This window comes from Bombus affinis, chromosome 8 (assembly GCF_024516045.1).
Source record: "Bombus affinis isolate iyBomAffi1 chromosome 8, iyBomAffi1.2, whole genome shotgun sequence".
NCBI lineage: Eukaryota > Metazoa > Arthropoda > Insecta > Hymenoptera > Apidae > Bombus > Bombus affinis.
In genome coordinates, this window is record NC_066351.1 from 16,619,087 (window position 1) to 16,638,202 (window position 19,116).

The following is a 19,116-nucleotide window of genomic DNA, read 5'->3' on the forward strand; positions in this document are numbered from 1 at the left end:
GCTGGGAATTATTTCGTTTTTAAAACGCGCGTAAATCGACGGTTCCTCCGTGTTGTTTTTAAAACTTCCTTCGTATCACGGCGAGTAAATAACATTTGCCTTAAAGAATCTTCGCTTTAGCCGAATCGTTATCGTTGTTTCCGCCGAAATCCAAATTCCACTAGCCAAACCTAGTTCCAATGAAATCGAGTTTTACGATCGAGAGTTACGTACCTTCTATCGTGAAAGCTAAACTACACGCTGTCTATACTATGTCGAGGTTTGCTATATGTACGCGTATACCGCTGCTTACCTACGACGCAACTTTTCCATTTGAAACTTAATAGAAAATTGATCAACGAGAAGCGGCGAATCTCCTGCTTTTATCCCCTGCTTTTGGTCGTATATCGATACGACCAGCCATCGCCGAGCTACTCTCGTTTAAAGCTTTAGCGCGAAGCGTAATTTCATTGCACCGGCATTGTCTTATTCGCACGCGTGCACCACGATCTACCGCATGCTCGACATCTGTGCGCTGGCCAGCGACGAGAGCCGAGTCAGGGTCTTTTTATTGTTGCTAAATAGCGCCGACGTATTTCCGTACGTATTTCCAGGAAGCAAACTGGGTCACGTCGTTTCCAGCGATTCGGCCGCGCCATTCAGAATCTCGTGCATTTTAGTCCGCGTTTTGCGGTCTTCTATCTTGGGACACGGACGTACCTAGGTGTCAAGGTAGGATAAAACGAGAATCTGATAGCCTGACTTTTTCGATCTTCCCGGAAAGTTTCCAAGAAAACGCGTACATTTCTTGTGGCTTTTATTTTCTATCAAATTCGTTCGGAATTTACTTTGGAATACGCTAAGCAAAAGTTTGAATAGTTTCGACGATATCAAAGTGATATTGGACGATCGTAGAAAAGAATTTCTGTAGCTTTACAAGTAACGAATGTAACTGATAATTTCAGATTTACAAGAAACACGTGGTATTTTTCCTAGAAAAGCGATACAACTCCATCGACATATTTCTGCGAGAGAAAAAAGAAAAAAAGAAAAAAAGAAAGAAGAAGAAAAAGTCATTCGACCTTGTTTCACGAGTTACACCTGTTACATCGTTTTTGCTGATAAGTTCAATTACCAAAATGATACGTTATCGCATAAGCGATGGAGCTTTTTACATTTTTAACTAATACTTGATGTTGTCTTAGATTGAACTTTGAAGGTAAAGATGCGATTGATCGAAAGAAGGTATCGAGTGCCTTTAACGGTATGTACATAGAAATAAGATTTGTAATCGACGAAGCAACGTTATTTGTAGTTTGGCCTTTTTTTACATTTTCATTTGATTTTTTTTTTTTTTTTTTTAATTTCGTTTAATCTTCTGGAGGCCGTTTGCCCAGAAAGCTTCGTATCTTTCTGGAAATTTGTTAGAAGAGGAAATTCCAGGGTAGTCAACGTCATCTTCGTCATATTCGTTCAAGAAAGTTTTATCGGCTTTCGCATCGTCGAGCAGTTTGCCGTTCAGACGATTAAATTGGATAATGCGTATCGAATTAATCGAATCGATCGTTTCAACGAAATATGCGACTGCAACGGTGTATAAGCAGAGAAAATTCCACTTTTTTCCGTTATCTTTTCGCGGCAAGAGTAAAATGTACGAACGAATTAATGCAATTTAATTAAATCTTTTGAAAGAGCTTTTTAAAGTTTCTCATAAAGATAAAAGAGTAATGCGTATCGCGCGTAAAATTTGTATTTCATACAATTTCCTACGTTCGATCAAATGGATCGTTCTCTAATATTCATGAACTTTTATCGAATTAACTATTAAATCGAATTATCGAAGGTACATCCGTTTGAACGGGAACGCGTATTTTTTATATTTTAAGAAAAATTTCCTTAATGGGATATTTTTTGTACGACGTGCAAAAAATTAGACTACGATGGCAAATCTAATTATTATTTAATATTTTGCTGGCGATAATTACATCACGTACAGGATTACCGGATAAGTATCGAGTTACGCTCGTTCTGTTAACAACCACGCAAATGTGAAACGTAACAACGTAAGCTGCACTTGTTACACCTGTGCAAAGTACGATATAAATTTGCGTGAATTTTAGCTAGCTTCGATACGACTTTCAACGAAAGAAGAATCATACGCGAACGAATCGAAATAAAAAATTTTTCATCAAGAAAAATCTTCCCATTCTTATTTACACGTACGCGAAGGAGATATCGAATATACTTTCTCGCTCTAACAAACAAATTCATTCTTATTACGCCGTGCCATAAGAAAAAATCTATATTTCCAATCTACACGGTTACTTTGTATTCGTTTGATAATTTATCACGTAGAATATCTCAAGTAATTCTTGTTAGCGATAATAATAATAATGTTTATTATAAAATGTATCTTTACGAGTAAAATGGACACGTCGTCGGCATCTCAACCTCAAACAGCAGGAACATTTAATAATTTCCACGTAAACGTAACATATTTCCTCGACCATCCAAAATCATAGGTAAGAAATAATTAGTGAAATTTTACCGAATAATTTTTATATAAATAGCTAGATAGCTGTTAGAACGGGAGAAATAAAGTCAAGTACCAGCTAGCCCTTCTTCTCAGCTTTCAAGAGTCATTTTATCGCGCAAAATACAGCGGCGAAATTTTCATCGAGTTTTCGGTATAATCTACCACCAGTCTCGCCTCCTTTAAACATCGAACAAAGAGTTTGATATTCAAACAATGATACATTTGGCGGCAAAGCCGAACAAACTCTCTACCGCGGATGATAAATCGCGTGTCATAATCTATACGTTCCTATACGTAAGCAACGAAACTTTCGCCACACATCCATCTTTCGGACGCTCGTCCGACCAAACGAACTCGTAATTATTCCTACAAACACCGTTATTCGCGAAATAACGAATTCCTCCGAGATACGAGACATCGCGATTCTTTGAAAATTACATCAATAGCAAGCCTAATTTTGCGCGCGACGACAAGAGTCGGAGACAGCGAGCGAACAATATGGTTAATATAACGCGCAAATATTACGCGAAAACGAACAGATCTTCGACTCTGCGAAACTATCAATTGGAACGCGATATCGGTAACGTGGACTACCGCGAATCGAGTGACGTTTCTCCGAATCGATACCGAGGAATACACGCGGTACCAATTAAGCGAATTTGAAGTACGCGTACCGAGAATACCAATGCTCTTTCCAACAAAGTTCCGACACTCCGTTTCGATTACCAGATCAAATCGCGAAACGATAGACGGAGTACGCAAACGATAGGTATACGTCATAACGAACAGACATAGGACGTTAAATATCGGATAGGAAGAATCGGCGAATTTATTTCACCCCCGAGGGAGTAATTCTCTCGGTTATTTGATTCCAGCGTCGTAATTTTGGGTCAAAGTCGCGGAGGAGAGAGTGGAACGAGGGAAAGAAACCTTGATTCTTTACTAGAAAAATTAAGAGACTTCAACGTTAAATCTTTATTGGTCGGAATCATCGCAGACATTACGGTTGCAAACATCCGGTGATTTAAGCAATCGGCTTAAAATTCGACCGCGTTTCCCCTTTGATTTCGCGTATTCACGTTGCTCCTCGCGAAATTTCTCAATTGGCTAGCGCGTGCAACAGCTTTCGATTGGAACGCGAGTCGTGCGAGTAATTATTCGAATTTTAATTGCCTTGCTTTAGCTACCGGAAAAATTGCTTTAGCTCCTACGTTCGGTACCTTTAACGACCATGTGAATTGGAATTATAAAGTTTTCTCTACTAATAATATTCTCTATCTAACGTTCTCTATTTAAACAGCCATTAAAAGCTTGTAACTGGACCGTTGGACTGTTCGGTTGAATAGCTACGTGTATCGCGAAAGATCGTACAAATTTTGTTACATCAAATCGTTAAGCGATATAGATAAATTTTTACATTTTTTTTTATAGATAAATGCTTTACGGTATTCGTCGGACGCCCGATAGCGATATAAAGAGATGCTAAGAATATTTGTACGCGCTAAACGTATTTTACGAGGTGTTTAAAACGACGATCATGCCATTCTTGACTATAAGTGAATATTTCATGGCGCACGTAATCTCGATTTACACAAGAATCCTATTTCCTAGGCATAGGCGTTTAATCTTCGCTCGTGTTACCGAATGTTCGAAGAATAGTTGACGAAAGAATGACCAAATGTTTAGAGAAATTTTACCAGAAATGTTACGTTCTCTTCTTTCTTGTTCCTTAATGTTGTTGCTTTTGTTCCAAGCACGAACGATCCTATGACGTTTTATATCTGAAAAGCATTTTATATCTACTTGCGAAACACCGCAGGTTACCGTTAGGTTAGATGAAAATTCCAGTCTGTTTGCACAGAGATCGGATCGGTTAACGCATTAACGTGTATGCCTTCAGAGAGATTTTTTATTTAAACTCGTTTTCCGCACTTTGTCATTGAAAGCACGCGTTTCCATCGATTAAAAATCGTGCGAGTTCGCGACGAATTTATTCGTTTCGTGCTTTTTTGCACGCGTTTCAAAGCATTCGATCGCTTGAAAAGCGAACCAGCGAATCACGCAACAAGAATTTCAGGGGAAATGCGAGAGGCGAGACAAAGGTGGTCGATTTTTTAGAATCGACGTATCGATGTTGCGCTTTGAATACCTATATCCTACAAAATTTCAACGATTTTAATTTCGTGATTTTTAATTTTTATCGAGTTTTATCAAGGTACAAAAGACGAGGGCTTATAAAAATTTTTATCTAATTTTTTGAAAATGGATAAAATACCATGTAAGTAAAGTTGTTGAACCATCCGGAGGATTACACCTCTCGAATATGTAAAGTACGTCTTGAGACCTGACGTCTTGTATTCGAATCGCGTATGTTTTTTTTTTTTTTTTTTTTTTTTTTTTTTTTTTTTTGATAATTCTTTTATAAATGGGACGTTTATAAATGGAACGAGAGTTAGAAATTTTCGGCTAATAATATATATATGTATGTATATGCGTGTGTATATAATAGCAAGGTTAACTGGTTCCGTGCGTTCTATCGAAACCGTGTTACAGGGATATCGCGTTATAGGAGGGCTGTCGCATTTCTTGTACCGTTGTATATCGAAACCATGTTCTCGGAATTACCGTGTTATAAAAGGGTCGAGCGTATATATCTTTAATACGATAAGTCTTTTTAATATTTGAAAGCGTCAATACATTATCGTAGATAAATTTGTTTAGAAAATAGCTTCTAACAATTTGAACGCGATAAAACTAGTTACGTAATTATAAAGCTATTAACAGAAGTGACTAAAATTGACCGACTTCGGTATCTACTAGAAATAGCTTCTTATACCCAGCGACCTATGTCTGACCTAACTCAAATCTATACTACTTGCGCCTGTTTCAACAGTCCCTTAAAATAGATTTCAAGCGAACTACGATATACAGGGATAATGGCATTTCTCTTTCTCTTATCGTAACTGTTCAAATAAATTACTTTTCCAATGTTACTTCCACTTTTCAACAATATTATTCGTATTACTTTCCATATATTTCAATACGACAGTCTTTCGCAAATTCCTTTATATATTTTAAGCAGTTTCGAATAGAACGAAATGATACGAAATAAGAGTTTTTTGTCGAATCAATGGATATCGTACATACGAATAGCGTCGATCGTAATTTCAAAGGTGCAGGAAACTAGTCGTTGAAAAAGCGAGTTTAACTCAGGGTTTAATATATATATATATATATATATATATCAACAAAACGCAAACAATCCGCTCGCAATTCTTTCAATGCCATTCGTCGGGACACGATTTTCTAGCTGCGACGCAGAGCTGGCAGGATCAAAAGAGATATAGGCTAGGGTAGGATTAATTACCCCGTGGTTCAAAAGAATCCCGGAGGCTGTCGCGTCGGTTAGTCAAGAAGACCATTCAACCGACGTGAGTTGGCTGTACATAATACACGAAAGGAGACAAATGGAGATAGCGAGGGTTCTATAAAGTTGGGAAAAGAGGCCTGGAATAATCGTGGCAACGTGCATGGCATACCGGACAAGAACGAACAGGAAACCGCGAACCCTATTCCGTTTTTCCATTCGACGTCGTTCGACGATGTCTGTGTACACGGGTCGCGTGATTAAGAATTAAATATTTACGAGTCCGACGATGGTAGGAATTCGAGTCGGTCTGATGACGTCGCGACAGGTTGAATAGGGGCATCTGTGAAAAACAGAGAATTGAAAGGGGCCGGAAATAGGCGCGCGCTTCCTCGAGGAGACACGAAAGAGTCGGTATCCCTTTCGTCTTTCTTTCTATAGATCGCCACGGGGGTCGCGCGAGTCCGCCTTTCGTAAGACGATCCCTAACAGCCCCTTAATAACGAATTCCCCTCTGAATGCTGGCCCATGGTGGCATCCTCTCTTCCGTTCACCAACCCTTTCTCCTCTGTATTTACGCGGCCCTTTTTCTTTAGCGGCTCGGTGTACCGAATGTGTGTCGGTGACTGCGAATACGAGCGTGGATGATTACCGGTGAATGATGGACTTCCGGGGCCGCGAGCTAACTTCTGCTTTCTGGCTTCTGCAGTTTCGTCTTCCTTTCTTCTTCTTCTTCTTTCCTTTCTTTTCTTTTCTTTTTTTTTTTTTTGCTAGTTTGCTAGAGAAGGAAGATGAGATGGACGGTTAGTTTATACGTAGATGCGGTCGTTGTTTGAGTTTCTTTTTCTTCCTTCTTTTTTTTTTTTCAAATAGCTATAAATGATTTAAGCGGAGAAGGTACTTGCCTCGTAACGATCAAAGTAAGATTTATCAATACGTTCGCCGATTGTTCGTTCCGATTGGACACCTTTTCATCTCTATAAAAACTTTGTTACATCGCTTGTACATACGCGTTAATAAAACTATAGATAAATTTATACCGGATGAAATATAAAGCTAGGCTTTCTTTTCTAATCCAAGATGCGTTTATCTCTTGTAATTATAGACACGCGTAAGAAGCGTCGCTGATTTTACCAAGGATCCGCGAAATATCTAGCCTGCGACGCGTTCACCACCCAGAAAGACCCAATTTATAGCTTCGTACATAATTTATAAAGCTTGTTTTAAGCTTCTCCTAAGTTTACCACGATAGACTATATGCACAGCGTATTTCTGTATCAACGCGCGTAAAAACTCGAGTTATCTTTACGCGTTTTATCTTTAGCCGTGCTCTTCCGTAGAGGGAAAAATATTCGGCCGATCGGGTTTTGTTAGACCAAGATTCGAAATTCCTCCGCTCGTCGGCCGAGTACTTTCCCAATTAAGCTAAAGCCGTCTACATTTCGTACATGATAATACCGTTATAAGACGTATCTGGAATTACTTAGAATCAGTCGGAGAGGTAAACGACGTATCCCTCGTTCTTGTTGTATCCAATTCGTTCGTACACATCCACGTACGATCTCCCCTGAAGAATATCCTCCCCCTTTCCGAGCTACTCGTCGGTCGGTGTGACAGCCGGATATACATATAAATGCGAACGTGTAAACGAAAATCTTTAAGACGAAGAATGAACGAGAAGGCGGATGAGCGAAATAAACGCGTTCCTTGTGTATCATGGTCGTTCATACAGGGCATAGTTTTCGCCGCGTTTAATCAACATCCTGCTCGTGCTATACGCGAGACAATGTCAACAAGTCGTTTGAGGGAAAGTAGAGAGAGAGAGAGAGAGAGAGAGAGAGAGAGAGAGAGAAAACAAGAAGGTTTCCGTTCCACGCGAGTTCCAAGCATACTACATAAATGATCGCTCCTATCTCTCTGTCGCTTATCATTTTGCCTTTCATCGTCCTTCTTGTCTCTTTGACGGGTCTTGGATCCTCTCTCCCTCCCTCTCTGTTTGATCTTCATCGTACTCTTCGTTCACGAGCCCATTCAGGACTTTCAATCCTTTCACGAACACCCGACCATTTTCTTGTTCGCGGGTTATTCAAGCCTTGGTAAGGAGGGCGTCGACGTCGGATCGTCGAGTTTAACGAATCAAAGGAATACGATTAATATCGAATAGGTGTTTATTTGTCGCTCGAGTGATATACTCAAATTAAAGTATATCTTTATATCAGTTACTACGATTGGAAATTATATCGTTTAATGGATCTACGGGCTCGTTATTTAGAAATAGAAACGCCATAGCGAATAAAAAAGAGACTTTTAACATTGTCCTTTATTTTTGCAGTTTTTATCATCAGTGACACCCTACGACGATCTCCTACCGCGAACCTGTTGTCCTATTTGAATAAATTTTCACGCTCGCCGTATCATCCCCATGCATGGTTACATTTCGAACGTAAATATCGCCGAGATCTATTTTATTAGCATAATGCGAAGATAGCGACGCAACTTTCAACGGCTTAAATGTCTGCATTATACGAACGGCATAAACGTACCTGATATCTTTCGCAGATATTCAAATTCTTCTTTTTCAACTTTATGAATAAAGAGCGTTGCAACAGACTTGTCGATAATCCGTTAAATTTCGATCTTCGATTCTGGCGTAAGCAGCGATTCTTAAATTTCATTCTTCTTTTATTCTTACGAATCCTCTACGAAAAATGCGTAAATAAAATTGATTTTCAGAGTCTCAGATATTTACTTGAAAACAGTTTCATCGGCTATATGAAAACGTTAAAGATACTTGTATCGTCTCTCTTGGCAGTAGGTTCTATCGTAATCTTTAAATCGTAACGCAACTATGCTTATAATTTCACGGGATTAGCTTTAGACGCTAATACCGTTATGAAATCCATCGCGTCAAGTAAATTAAAAGTTAAAAACGAATTACGGAAAATAATGTTTACGTGTCCTATCACGGTGTACCAGATTCGCACCAGGTTCCACCGGAAATAACGCGTTATCGCGAGGATTTGATGGCCACAGTCTGCGACGTCGAAGCTTACGTGCATCGCGGTAGAAAACGAAGAAAACGGTCGATCGATATCCATGAAACATTGGAGGACGGAGAATCGTTTCCGGAATTTCCTACCGAATGCACGTTCGTCGAATCGTGCTTCCCTATATCGTGCATTGTAAATAAATCGCGATTATAGCGAATAAACAATTATTACGCAGGGAAACGACCAGCGACCGCGCAACCATGTCTATAGTCGAATGCGATACAATCGCGTCGTGCTCCACTCTCACCGTCGTTCGTCTGTGTTTTCGCGAAAAATATATTAAAATATTCGTCGCGCAACCAACGCAAATGCAAGTTAGCTATACCTTTCGACACAGGGGTGTACTTACCGTTAGAAAGAAGCATCGATAGAGTCACAGGGAAATGTATGGCGATTCGCAATTATACTTTCGTCGAAACTAGGCCGATTCTTAATGATCAACTACGTAGAAATTCGTCGACGCGTTGAAATTTTCTTCGCGTTCATCCAATACGTTGAAACGTAATTTCGTGTCAACGCGAGAACATCCAGCGTCGAATACAACAAAAATTCTACGAGATCGAAATACTCGTCGTACGATCTGATATTGGGAAATAGCTTGGGCCGTTGTTCGCAAGCGAGCGATCGTAGTCTTAGTTGGTGGTTAATCGACACTTTGGTCTATACGATCTACCTTCGATTCTAGCGGAATTGTTGGAATAGCTGAATGCTCAGCTCGAAACCATCGCGTCCTTACCGCAAACTCTCGGACTATGCATCAACAACGTCTACTTAACTATCAACTATCAACGAAGACCTAGTTACGGCCTATACAACAAGAAAAAAAACGATCGTAGAAACGTGGCTATCTTGGCGAACTTCGGTACCTGGCTGATTTCGCGAGATATCTACGGAATTCGTCAAAGAATGCGAACAATGTCGTCAAAGTCGATCCACTCGTGAACCACAGCGCACATCCACGTTGCTTCGCTGTGTCGATACTGCGAGGAGAGGAGAGATCAAGGCGCGACGTAACAAAGAAAGGAAAGAGACAAGGAGAAACAGAGGGAAAGAGGAAGCTCGTAGCAGCAACAGGTGGCATCAAAAATTCATTCGCGATGCCCGTTATCGACTACGACGGACAGCTGTTTCTGGGGATCGATCGCCGCTCTTAATTGTAACACCGAACGGTCCACGGCACTCGCGTTATCGTCCACCTGTTAATCGAGCCCTGTCTCGCAGAACGGGCTTCTCCTTCGATCGTGTCCGATATCTCGGCCGATCGATAACGCCCGACCATGGTTGCGTTGGATCGCTGAAAACGAACAGCAGGGATTAACGATTACGATCGACGAGACGCATTTACCACTCTTTTATAACATTATCGACGCGGTTTGCCTATAAATCGCAATCGTACAACGAACGTTGGAACGCGAGCATCTTCCATTTCATACGGACGCTGTAGTTTGAATTTAGGACTAGGACGAGGAGATGTCGCGCAAAAGCAAATCGTTGGTTAAGCGTTTGGCAACGGTTCTCTGCTACGTGGAGTTTTATCCTTGTCACTTGCAAAATGGTCTATCCAAGCTACGATCGAGGAGAATTACGATTAGGGGTAAAAATAAAAGTGGGCCAAGTCTCGTTCGTCGTGTCGTTAAAATCATCATCTTCTTTGTATATTGATTTTTTTTTTTTCATAGGATAAGTACAGCCATCGGATTCTTTTGCAGGGACTTTTACGATCGATTTCGGACCCTCTGTATTTTCAGATTTCAGGAGCTGGTTGATGCGACTACCGAGTCTTATCGCCGGATAAGAAAACCGAAGGCGGTCCCTCTAGCGAGGCTAGCAGGCGTGGTTTTTGCGTTTGCAGGTAACGACGACGCTCTAGGGGTAGCATTTCGACGGTAATCGCAAAGTCTTTGATGGCGTTCCTTCGAGTCAAATCGCGCGTTCGTTCGCGCCTGGTTTTATCGAATAATCTTGTCTCGTGATATTACCAAGTACAACGAAGATATGTGAATCGAACTTATTTGAAATATAAGTGTAAGAGTAAGATATACACAGATAAAACGATATATATGTAAAGAAATATAGAAATATTTAATAAATATAGAAATCTTAGTCTCCTATGTTACAAGTTATCTTTCGATTACACACTTATTGGTTAAATCAAAGAAATATGTCTAACATTGCGTAACAAATAACACGTTTGATGACGACACGTTTGAAAGATAAAGACGCTTGGCTACTAATAAGTAGACGTAGAAACGAGCAGCAAAGAGTTCGATATCTAATTATTTTAGCCTTCCAACGAGCTATCTTCTTTAGATTATCGATGATCCGTACTAAGAATCAAGAGCTTGATCGAGAATAATCGTCAAAGTTTCCAACGATAAGCGGAGAGAAATAATTCGGCCAATTTTCAAATAAATACAACCCATCCCAGTAACAGGTTATTTTACGAAGCTATATTTGTACGAGTCGGTACATTTTCGTCGCATATACGAAATACGAAATCTAAACAAACGCTAAATATAATCGAGAAACGCAACGATCACACGCAGCAATCGTACATGCTACGATAAAAGCTACTACCACGGCGATATAACGGATTCCTCGCTCATCCGTTGTTTTAACCTTAATAAAGAAGCACCTGGTAAATAAAACGCCGTAACTAAGATGAGTCATAAAATGTATGCGCAAAGTACTCGGGTATTTCGTTCTTCGAAGGAAAATCTATCGAATTCGGTATGCTCGTTCCATCTTGCCGCGAGTACGACGAAGCTTGATTCGCGCGAATAACATTACCCAAGTAAGACGGTCGATCTATAAAATACAACTCAAATTAAGCGAACAATCGTGACTCACCTTAGTAAATCCATTTACCGACCTCGTATCTAACGACTAAAGCCGTATTCGCTTGGCCATTTGCACCCGTTCTACTTTCCAGTAGTCCGGCGAAAGAAACGATCTCTCTTTCTCTCTTTCGCTTCGAATCGCTATTCTCGCGATTCACGAATCTATCCAATGAACAGCCTTGCCCAGTAAATAGTCCTTGGTGCAAGCGAGCACGCTGTTCGAGTCCACGTAATCCATCAGCTGTCTACCCACGTTCAAGAAGAATCCCAAGGTCCTTAAAAAACCCATAAACACTTGGCGAAAATAGAAAAGCGTGTCGCGAGCTCTATTCGTTTCACGTGTCTCGACTTTTGCCATCGAGAATCGTCGACCTTGATCCTTAGTCCTCGACGATCGACTGCCGTAATCCCCCATAAATCGTTGGTAGGTGACGGGAAGTAACGAGGGACCTCCCTCGGGACGTCGAGTAGCTGACTTTTTTCCCGTTCGTTCGGTAACCGACGTCTCAACGATGTAACCGTGATCGTTCCTTCGATACCGATTATCATCGTTCGTGGTCGACGATCGTTTCGAGGCGTTCCATTCCTTTCGACTTTGCAGCCATTTCCGAATTTTCCTCTCCGATTTTAGGCGAAAGAGACCGCTTTCGGCTTCTTCGACGACAATGGGTGATTCGCGGCTCGTCGCTAGACCGCTATCTTGGTATCGCTTCGAACGATATACCGTTTCCTTCGGATCGTCGAATCTAGTTCCCTCCGACGATCCTTCCTCGCTTCTCGATAGATTTTTGATGCCGTTCGTCCAAATATCGTAGTCGGACGTGGCGTACCTCGCGCCGAATCTCGCAATCTCACGCAGAGTCATCGCGTTGTAGAAAGCGACGGGTTTGCTCTTCGACGGAGACCGAACGAACCGGCTTCTTGTACGATCGTTCGCGTCACGTTTACGACGTAAATTTTGCCGGTAATTGTCCCACCAAGTCGCCGTATTTTGAAACGCGAGCATCGACGGGCCGAACTTTCTCAGGCGGAAAACATCGCTCGGTTTCCTACTATTATCGACTCGATTGCTCGTCTCGGTGTTCTTAAATCTCCGATTCAACGAGGCGATCTCTCCGAGAGGCAACGAACGAGATCGTTTCGATGGCTCTAGTCGCGAGACCGTACCGGAAGTAACGCGATTCGTCTTCGAGAATAGAAGTTTACGACGCCTATCCACTCGGAGATTCTCCGACTTTCTGCTAAGATCGCCTTCTGCTCGAGTTCTTTTAAATTCCGCGTCCATCCGCGCCATCTTCTCCGTTTTCTCCCTCGGGGACGAGCGATCCTGCCGATTCTCCGGTTGTTCTTTCGTCGACGAAGATGGAACGAGCAACGAGACTCCTTCGACGTCGTCGACGATCGCGAGCCAAATACCTTTCTGACAGACACGGTTTATCGATCTCGAATCAGAGCCAACAGCGTTTCTCCGCTCGTTCGACCAAACTTTCACTTTGCTGGTTTTCGAGCGTACGTCGGAAGTTGCCTCTTCGACGGCCACTTTTCTACCCTTTCTTCTTTCAAAAATACTACTCTTCGAAGTATTTGAAAATTTGTCCACGTTCGAGTTTCGAAGCAGGTACGACGGTTCGATGAAACGTTTGTCGGCGAGGGCAGAGTAATCGTGCCGCGTATCTTTGGGAAATGCCCGTTCGATCCGATCGGTTACAGGATCGATATCCTTCCGTCTGGAACTCGAGCATAACACGTTCGATTTAAACTTCGTCTTGCTAGTTTTCGAGCGTGTGCTCCAACTTGCGAGTTCTCGAGCAAAGGCATCGCTAGCGATCTTCGACGTTTCCTCGATATTCGCGTCTACGGAGTTCGATATTTCAGAGGAACGTCTACTACGACGCGGTGCATTCCTAGGAAATCTTTCGTACTTTACGGGATCGTCGTTCCCCGGATTCCGAGTTTTCACGTTTGCTTCTAGTTTTGCTTCGTCGGTTCCCGAATGCGTATCGAAAGTCGCGGACTTTTTAACCGAAACGTTCCATTCGGTAGTCTTTGAATTCTTCGGTGAAACCTTGGAAATTAGTTTCGAAGCTACCGATTTCACAAAGTTGGCAGGATCGTTGTTCGCGTTAGATCTAGAAATCGAATTTTTTCTATTCCACTCGAACTCTGTCACGCTAGATCCTAGACTCGCGTTTGAAGCTATATGCACAGATTTCTCAATAGGAGTCGCGTCCCTCCCACCGATATTCTCCGAAATCTCCTTTTCCTTCGTTGAATTCAGCGTTCCGCGAGAACTCTCGCTATAGCTATATTCCCGCGTATCGATAGGAAATTCGATCGTTCGAAAATTCACATTCGTCGGCGTCCAATTTTTTGACGATGCACGAACATGCTTGTTTAAGATTTTCGAAATTTCATCTTTCTCCTTAAAATTGTGCGCTCTATAGGATCGCTTATTACGATTCGCCAAATTACTCGACACCTCGGCGAATCTCCAATTCGATCTCAATTCCGATAAGTTATTCGATTCGGACGCTACGTTTTCCGTGTTTTTCGAGCACGGGCTAAAATTCTTCTCCCGAGTCTTTGAAATTTCTCTTTCCTTCGTAGATTTTAGCGTTTCTTTGCCGCTGTCCGCCGTCAAAACGGCAAGTTTCCTTTCCGTATTGCTGGGAAAGTTCGCGCAACTCGTAGAACGATTGTTCTTATTACGCGTGAAATTCGATTCGAGTCCGTTCCCTCTCCACTTATACCTTTGCTTTGTGCGCCAGTACATCGTCTTAGAATTTCTCGATGCGTCAAAAATTTCTTCTTTCCTCGTCGAACTCTGTATCGCATAAGATCGTTTGCTGCGATAACGCGTCCCGCGGTTTTCTATCGCAATAACCCCCCAATGGTTCCAGTGGTGTTTTCCAAAACCGTCGTTTTCCACTGGCAGAAAATTCGATGGGTCGATCGACTGGGACGACGGGCTCGTGGCGTTCGTCGCGTCTTCCTCGTGATGCAGAAAGTACTCCGCCCAACAATAGCCGAGAGCCACTTCCTCCTCGTACATCTGGTAGATTCTACGCCAATATTTAAGCGTTCCCCGTATCAGAGCAAAGAGATCCATCATTTCGCCGGCTTGCGCCGGCGGCAGCGGCAGCGACACCAGCAGAAGCCACAGCATCAGAACCGGAGGAATAGGCGACATTGATCCTTATGTAAATCCACCGACGGGTAGATATAGAAATAAACGGTCGGAACGAGCCTTGTCAGCGTCTCTTTTTTCGCCACTCGAATCACGGATCGCTCGACTTTCAACCAGCCTGTCCTCTCCCCCTTTCGTGTCCCCTCTCGTGTCCCCTTTTCCTCTGCCTCTCATCGTGCTTTCGTCCGGTTCCCCGATGACTCATCATTCCAACCTTCTTCGACGTGGCGCTCTCAACGTAACTTTAGGCGCTCTCTTTCCAGTCTTTCCAGTTTTTCCGGTCTTTCTGTGCCAACGTTCGTCCTTTAATTGCCCGTCGATTATTTACGTCAATCGTTTATTCTTTGCAGATCGTTGCTTAATCGATATCATTCGCGCTCGTCGATTTCGAGAAGCAGTTCGAGGATGAATTTTTCTCATGTTCGCGCGTCATCGTCGTTTTAACCTCGAAAAGAACGTTTCTCATCTAATCTCATCTCTGGTCGTTCGTATCGTACCTTGTTATATCGAAATTACGATCGTTAACGTTACAAATATAGTTTCCAAACGGATATCTGTGTTGGTGGTAAATTAATATTTTATGGTTCTTGACTTTGACGAGAAATTTTTCAGCTCACTCGACAGTAGCGATCGTTTCGTAGAAATAATTGAACGAATACGTTCTCTCTCCTTCGTGATTTCTCCGTTGTATCGTGCGAAAGAGAGTAGACCAGTATACGATGTATAACAACCAGAGAATTTCGAATGTTAGATAAATTGGCTCGAGCGTTGCATCCTATTGTTTCTAATTTGAAGTTTATCGGTTTTTAAATGTCTCGAATAAAAGTTCCGATCGATGGAGAGAGAATCACGTCGAGAGGTGGAATCTCGCTGCTTTTTTTTACGGGTCAATCGTTATACTTTATCTCCGAGGATATCGACTCACCGTTTGCGGCTTCCATATTTCTACGTTTCTTCGTTCGTTCGTCTCTACGGTTCACGTTGCTCGTTGCTGTAAAGTATCAAACAACGATGAAACTCATTAGCCAGTAGTTTGACGAAGAGAATCTCTAAATCCACACGCCGTAATATCTTTTTCAAAAAAAAAAAAAAGAAAAAAAAAGAAAAAAAAAAAAAAAAGGGTAATGGATGCAGAAATTAAATTAATAACGTTCAAATTCGATTGATAAATATAAAATGGAAAAACTATCGGATAGATAATTTCTGTTCCACTTTCGTGGAAATACCGTTGTTATTTCCTTTTTGTTTGTTCGATGCGAAAGATTTGCGGTAGGAATTTTCAACGAAACATCTTTCGTTGCACGATGATATATCGCTCTGTTTCTAAACAAGTTCATTTAGAAAATTCCAATCTAAGAATTTATACTAAAATATATCGACATACTTCCCACTGCACTGCATCCGCGAATCGATACGCACGAATTTATCTGTAGGAATTTATCTCAGCGAATAAGCATCCTAAATTAATCGACACTTTTCACTAGAAATTTCAGCACACTTCTCATCACGATCCTTTCCATGTCCGTTTCGGTACGATCACACCGAATCGTTGATCCACCGCTAAATTCACCGGTAAACGATACTCGCAAAGATTTGTCGAAAATCGAGCGATTCGTTGATACGCTGTACGGTAAAGAAACACCAACTAGCGGCTTACACGAAATTTAAAGTATCTATCTTTAGAATTCGAAGATAATCGGACGGTATCGAGCTCGTCGAAGCGTCGATTTTTCCGAGCATTCGGGCGAGAAGAGGGTGCGTTTCCAGCGGAGTTTACTCTCCCAAGGCCGAACGACCGACTGACTAGGTCTTACTATACGACCAGCCTCGTACGCACCTTGATAATTAACGTCCGCGCCAAAAGTGTGGAAAGTGCGTAACCTGCCCCGTAGGATTCCACCGGTCTTTCCGCTGTCTTTTCAGCATCTGTTGGTTTAAACACGTGCACAGGTTGGGCGCAGAGGCACGGATAACGGGACACGTTCGGCAGAAGGACAACGCGTAACCTGCATTCCTCTCGAACGGCGCGGCGCTCCATTCGATTTCGGGATCGATGAAACGAAGGTAACTCGTTTTACCACGATTCCCTTGCTTCTAAAGCCACGATCTTTGTCTTACTTTTCAATTTCTGATAAAAAGAGAGAAATTCGCGCCAAGGATCGGAAACGGAAGAGGCGTGTCCGCTGCTACGTTTCTAAATTGATATATTTAACGCTCGAATTAATCAATTACGCCGATTTTAAATTCACGCACGTTTGTCAATGGCAACGATCGTTTGTAATCCGTTTGGTTGCGAAATTTCACGCGTGAATTAATTAACCGGATATCTTCGCATTTACATGGAAGCGTGTCAGCAGTGGACCTATAAATCGAATAATTGATATTAATTTTTATGCATGAAATACGAGATATGTAAATTAATTAATTAAATCTCCCTAGAGTCACACAGAGGCGTACGTCGGCGATAGATAGCTGCGTAGTATCGCGTAAATCGAAAAATTGATCGGCTACGCGAATTTATTACCTGTTTTCAAACTATCGCGCAAGTATGCCGATGGAACTAATCTCTACTATTATTTTAACGACCGACTTTACGTTATCCGATTCGTTCGATTAACATATTAAGTAGCCGAAGATAGGGCTAGTTTTGAATTTAGAAACGACAAGCGATTAGCTCTGTATTAGCTCTGGATTAATTTTAATGCTAACTTTGCCATTAACTAGTTCTTCTACGATCATTTTGCTTTAACCTGATCCGAATTTGAATTTGCTCGACAAAAATCCTCCTTCGATACATAAAAATCCACGTAAATATCTATATCTTTTAGTTTGTCTATTTGCAAATGTTTTTTCTTCTTAACTTGGTCTTAGTATTTTTTATACAGCCGTTTTTAACAAGCGCGCGGCGTTGCGACTCTCCGTAGTTTAATCATTTCGTATCTAGCGCTTTTAATCGTCAAGGAACAAAATTAGGAAAAGTTCGAACTCACCTTCGACGCTCAACATTTCTCTTCCGAATCGTTTAAGAAACGATACGGGACCTAAGAAGCGATCGAGAACGCGTTAAACGTTACCATATGTAAATTAAACGTTCGATGAGCGCGCACTACCTACCGCCTATTATACACCGAATATTTCATTCCTGCCACCTAACATCGTCCTCATTTACGTCTAATCCTCCATTAGAGAAATTAAAAATCACGAAACGCTACGGAATTCGAAACGCGTTATGCTAATTCTACGTTTATCGGGAAATATTGCCTCTTCAAACGCGATGTATCTTCTTCGATATTCTTTCGCGCGTTTCATCAAGAATGCTTGCTTACTTCTTTCCTCTATTACGAAAAAAGTACTGCTACGTTCATCGGAGTTGAAGCTATCCTACACGTCCTTTCCTTTCCTTATTTTATCGTATACCATATAATGCTAGACAATCGAACGTAACCTGGCAAATAAAATTTTATTATTTAATGACAGTAAATTGTACGCAATCTGGCAAATAGAAAACACCAGGTGTGATAAGCGAGTAGAGGACGTGGTAAAAAACGCACGAATATGTCGAGTAAGGAGAAAGATTGCATGTTTGCGGGAGGAAAAAGAAAAGCGGAAACAAGTACATTGACGGAATGCATGTAAAAATTATATAGCATCGTTACGAGGAAGTTGTGTACTACCGACTGGCAATACCGAGTTCTATCAGTCGGAATACATTTATTATTCCATTAAGATTCCTTTCGTCGTTCGAGGTCGTTTGCCGATTACTTCGCTTATCCTCCATTCCTGCGTAATAATAATTTTCCTCCGGTTGGCTGTAAACGTTCGTATCTGTTTTTATTATTTTTCTCGTTTCAATAATAATGCATCGTAATATTTTTAGCGTCGATAACCTTCGTATCTCTTATTGCTATATAATAATATATAATAATTCGCATGCACGTGTATTTTTTTTTCTATCTACATCTTCTTTCGATCGTTTTATCGCCGAGATATTATCGTAATTTTAATATTTATTAATCAAGTTAAACTCTTATCTCCTGTTAATTCGAATATCGTTGACTACGTTGCCACCAGTTGCTTCCATCCTTCGAAACTGTGCGTTCCAATTTCTCTTTTTTCTTTCAATTTATTAATTAACAGTCTCGTTAAACCCTGTTATT

General features: G+C 41.4%; 2 protein-coding genes across 4 annotated transcripts in view; one reads left to right on the top strand and one right to left on the bottom strand.

The window, feature by feature from the left end:
- The window catches only part of LOC126919496 (ATP-dependent RNA helicase DHX33), a 250,860-nt gene that overhangs the window by 15,126 nt on the left and 216,618 nt on the right, over positions 1-19,116 (top strand). The window lies entirely within an intron of this gene.
- LOC126919491 (uncharacterized) lies at positions 11,542-17,305 on the bottom strand. 2 transcript variants are annotated; one of them, XM_050728795.1, is made up of 2 exons: positions 16,797-17,305; positions 11,542-15,950 (listed from the first exon to the last, which is right to left on the bottom strand). In XM_050728795.1, the coding sequence occupies exon 2, from the start codon at positions 14,960-14,962 to the stop codon at positions 11,927-11,929; it is 3,036 nt and encodes a 1,011-aa protein (XP_050584752.1). In that variant the 5' UTR covers positions 14,963-15,950; positions 16,797-17,305; the 3' UTR covers positions 11,542-11,926. The 2 variants fall into 2 exon arrangements, with proteins under 2 accessions (XP_050584752.1, XP_050584751.1); XM_050728794.1 differs by lacking the exon at positions 16,797-17,305 and adding an exon at positions 16,344-16,754.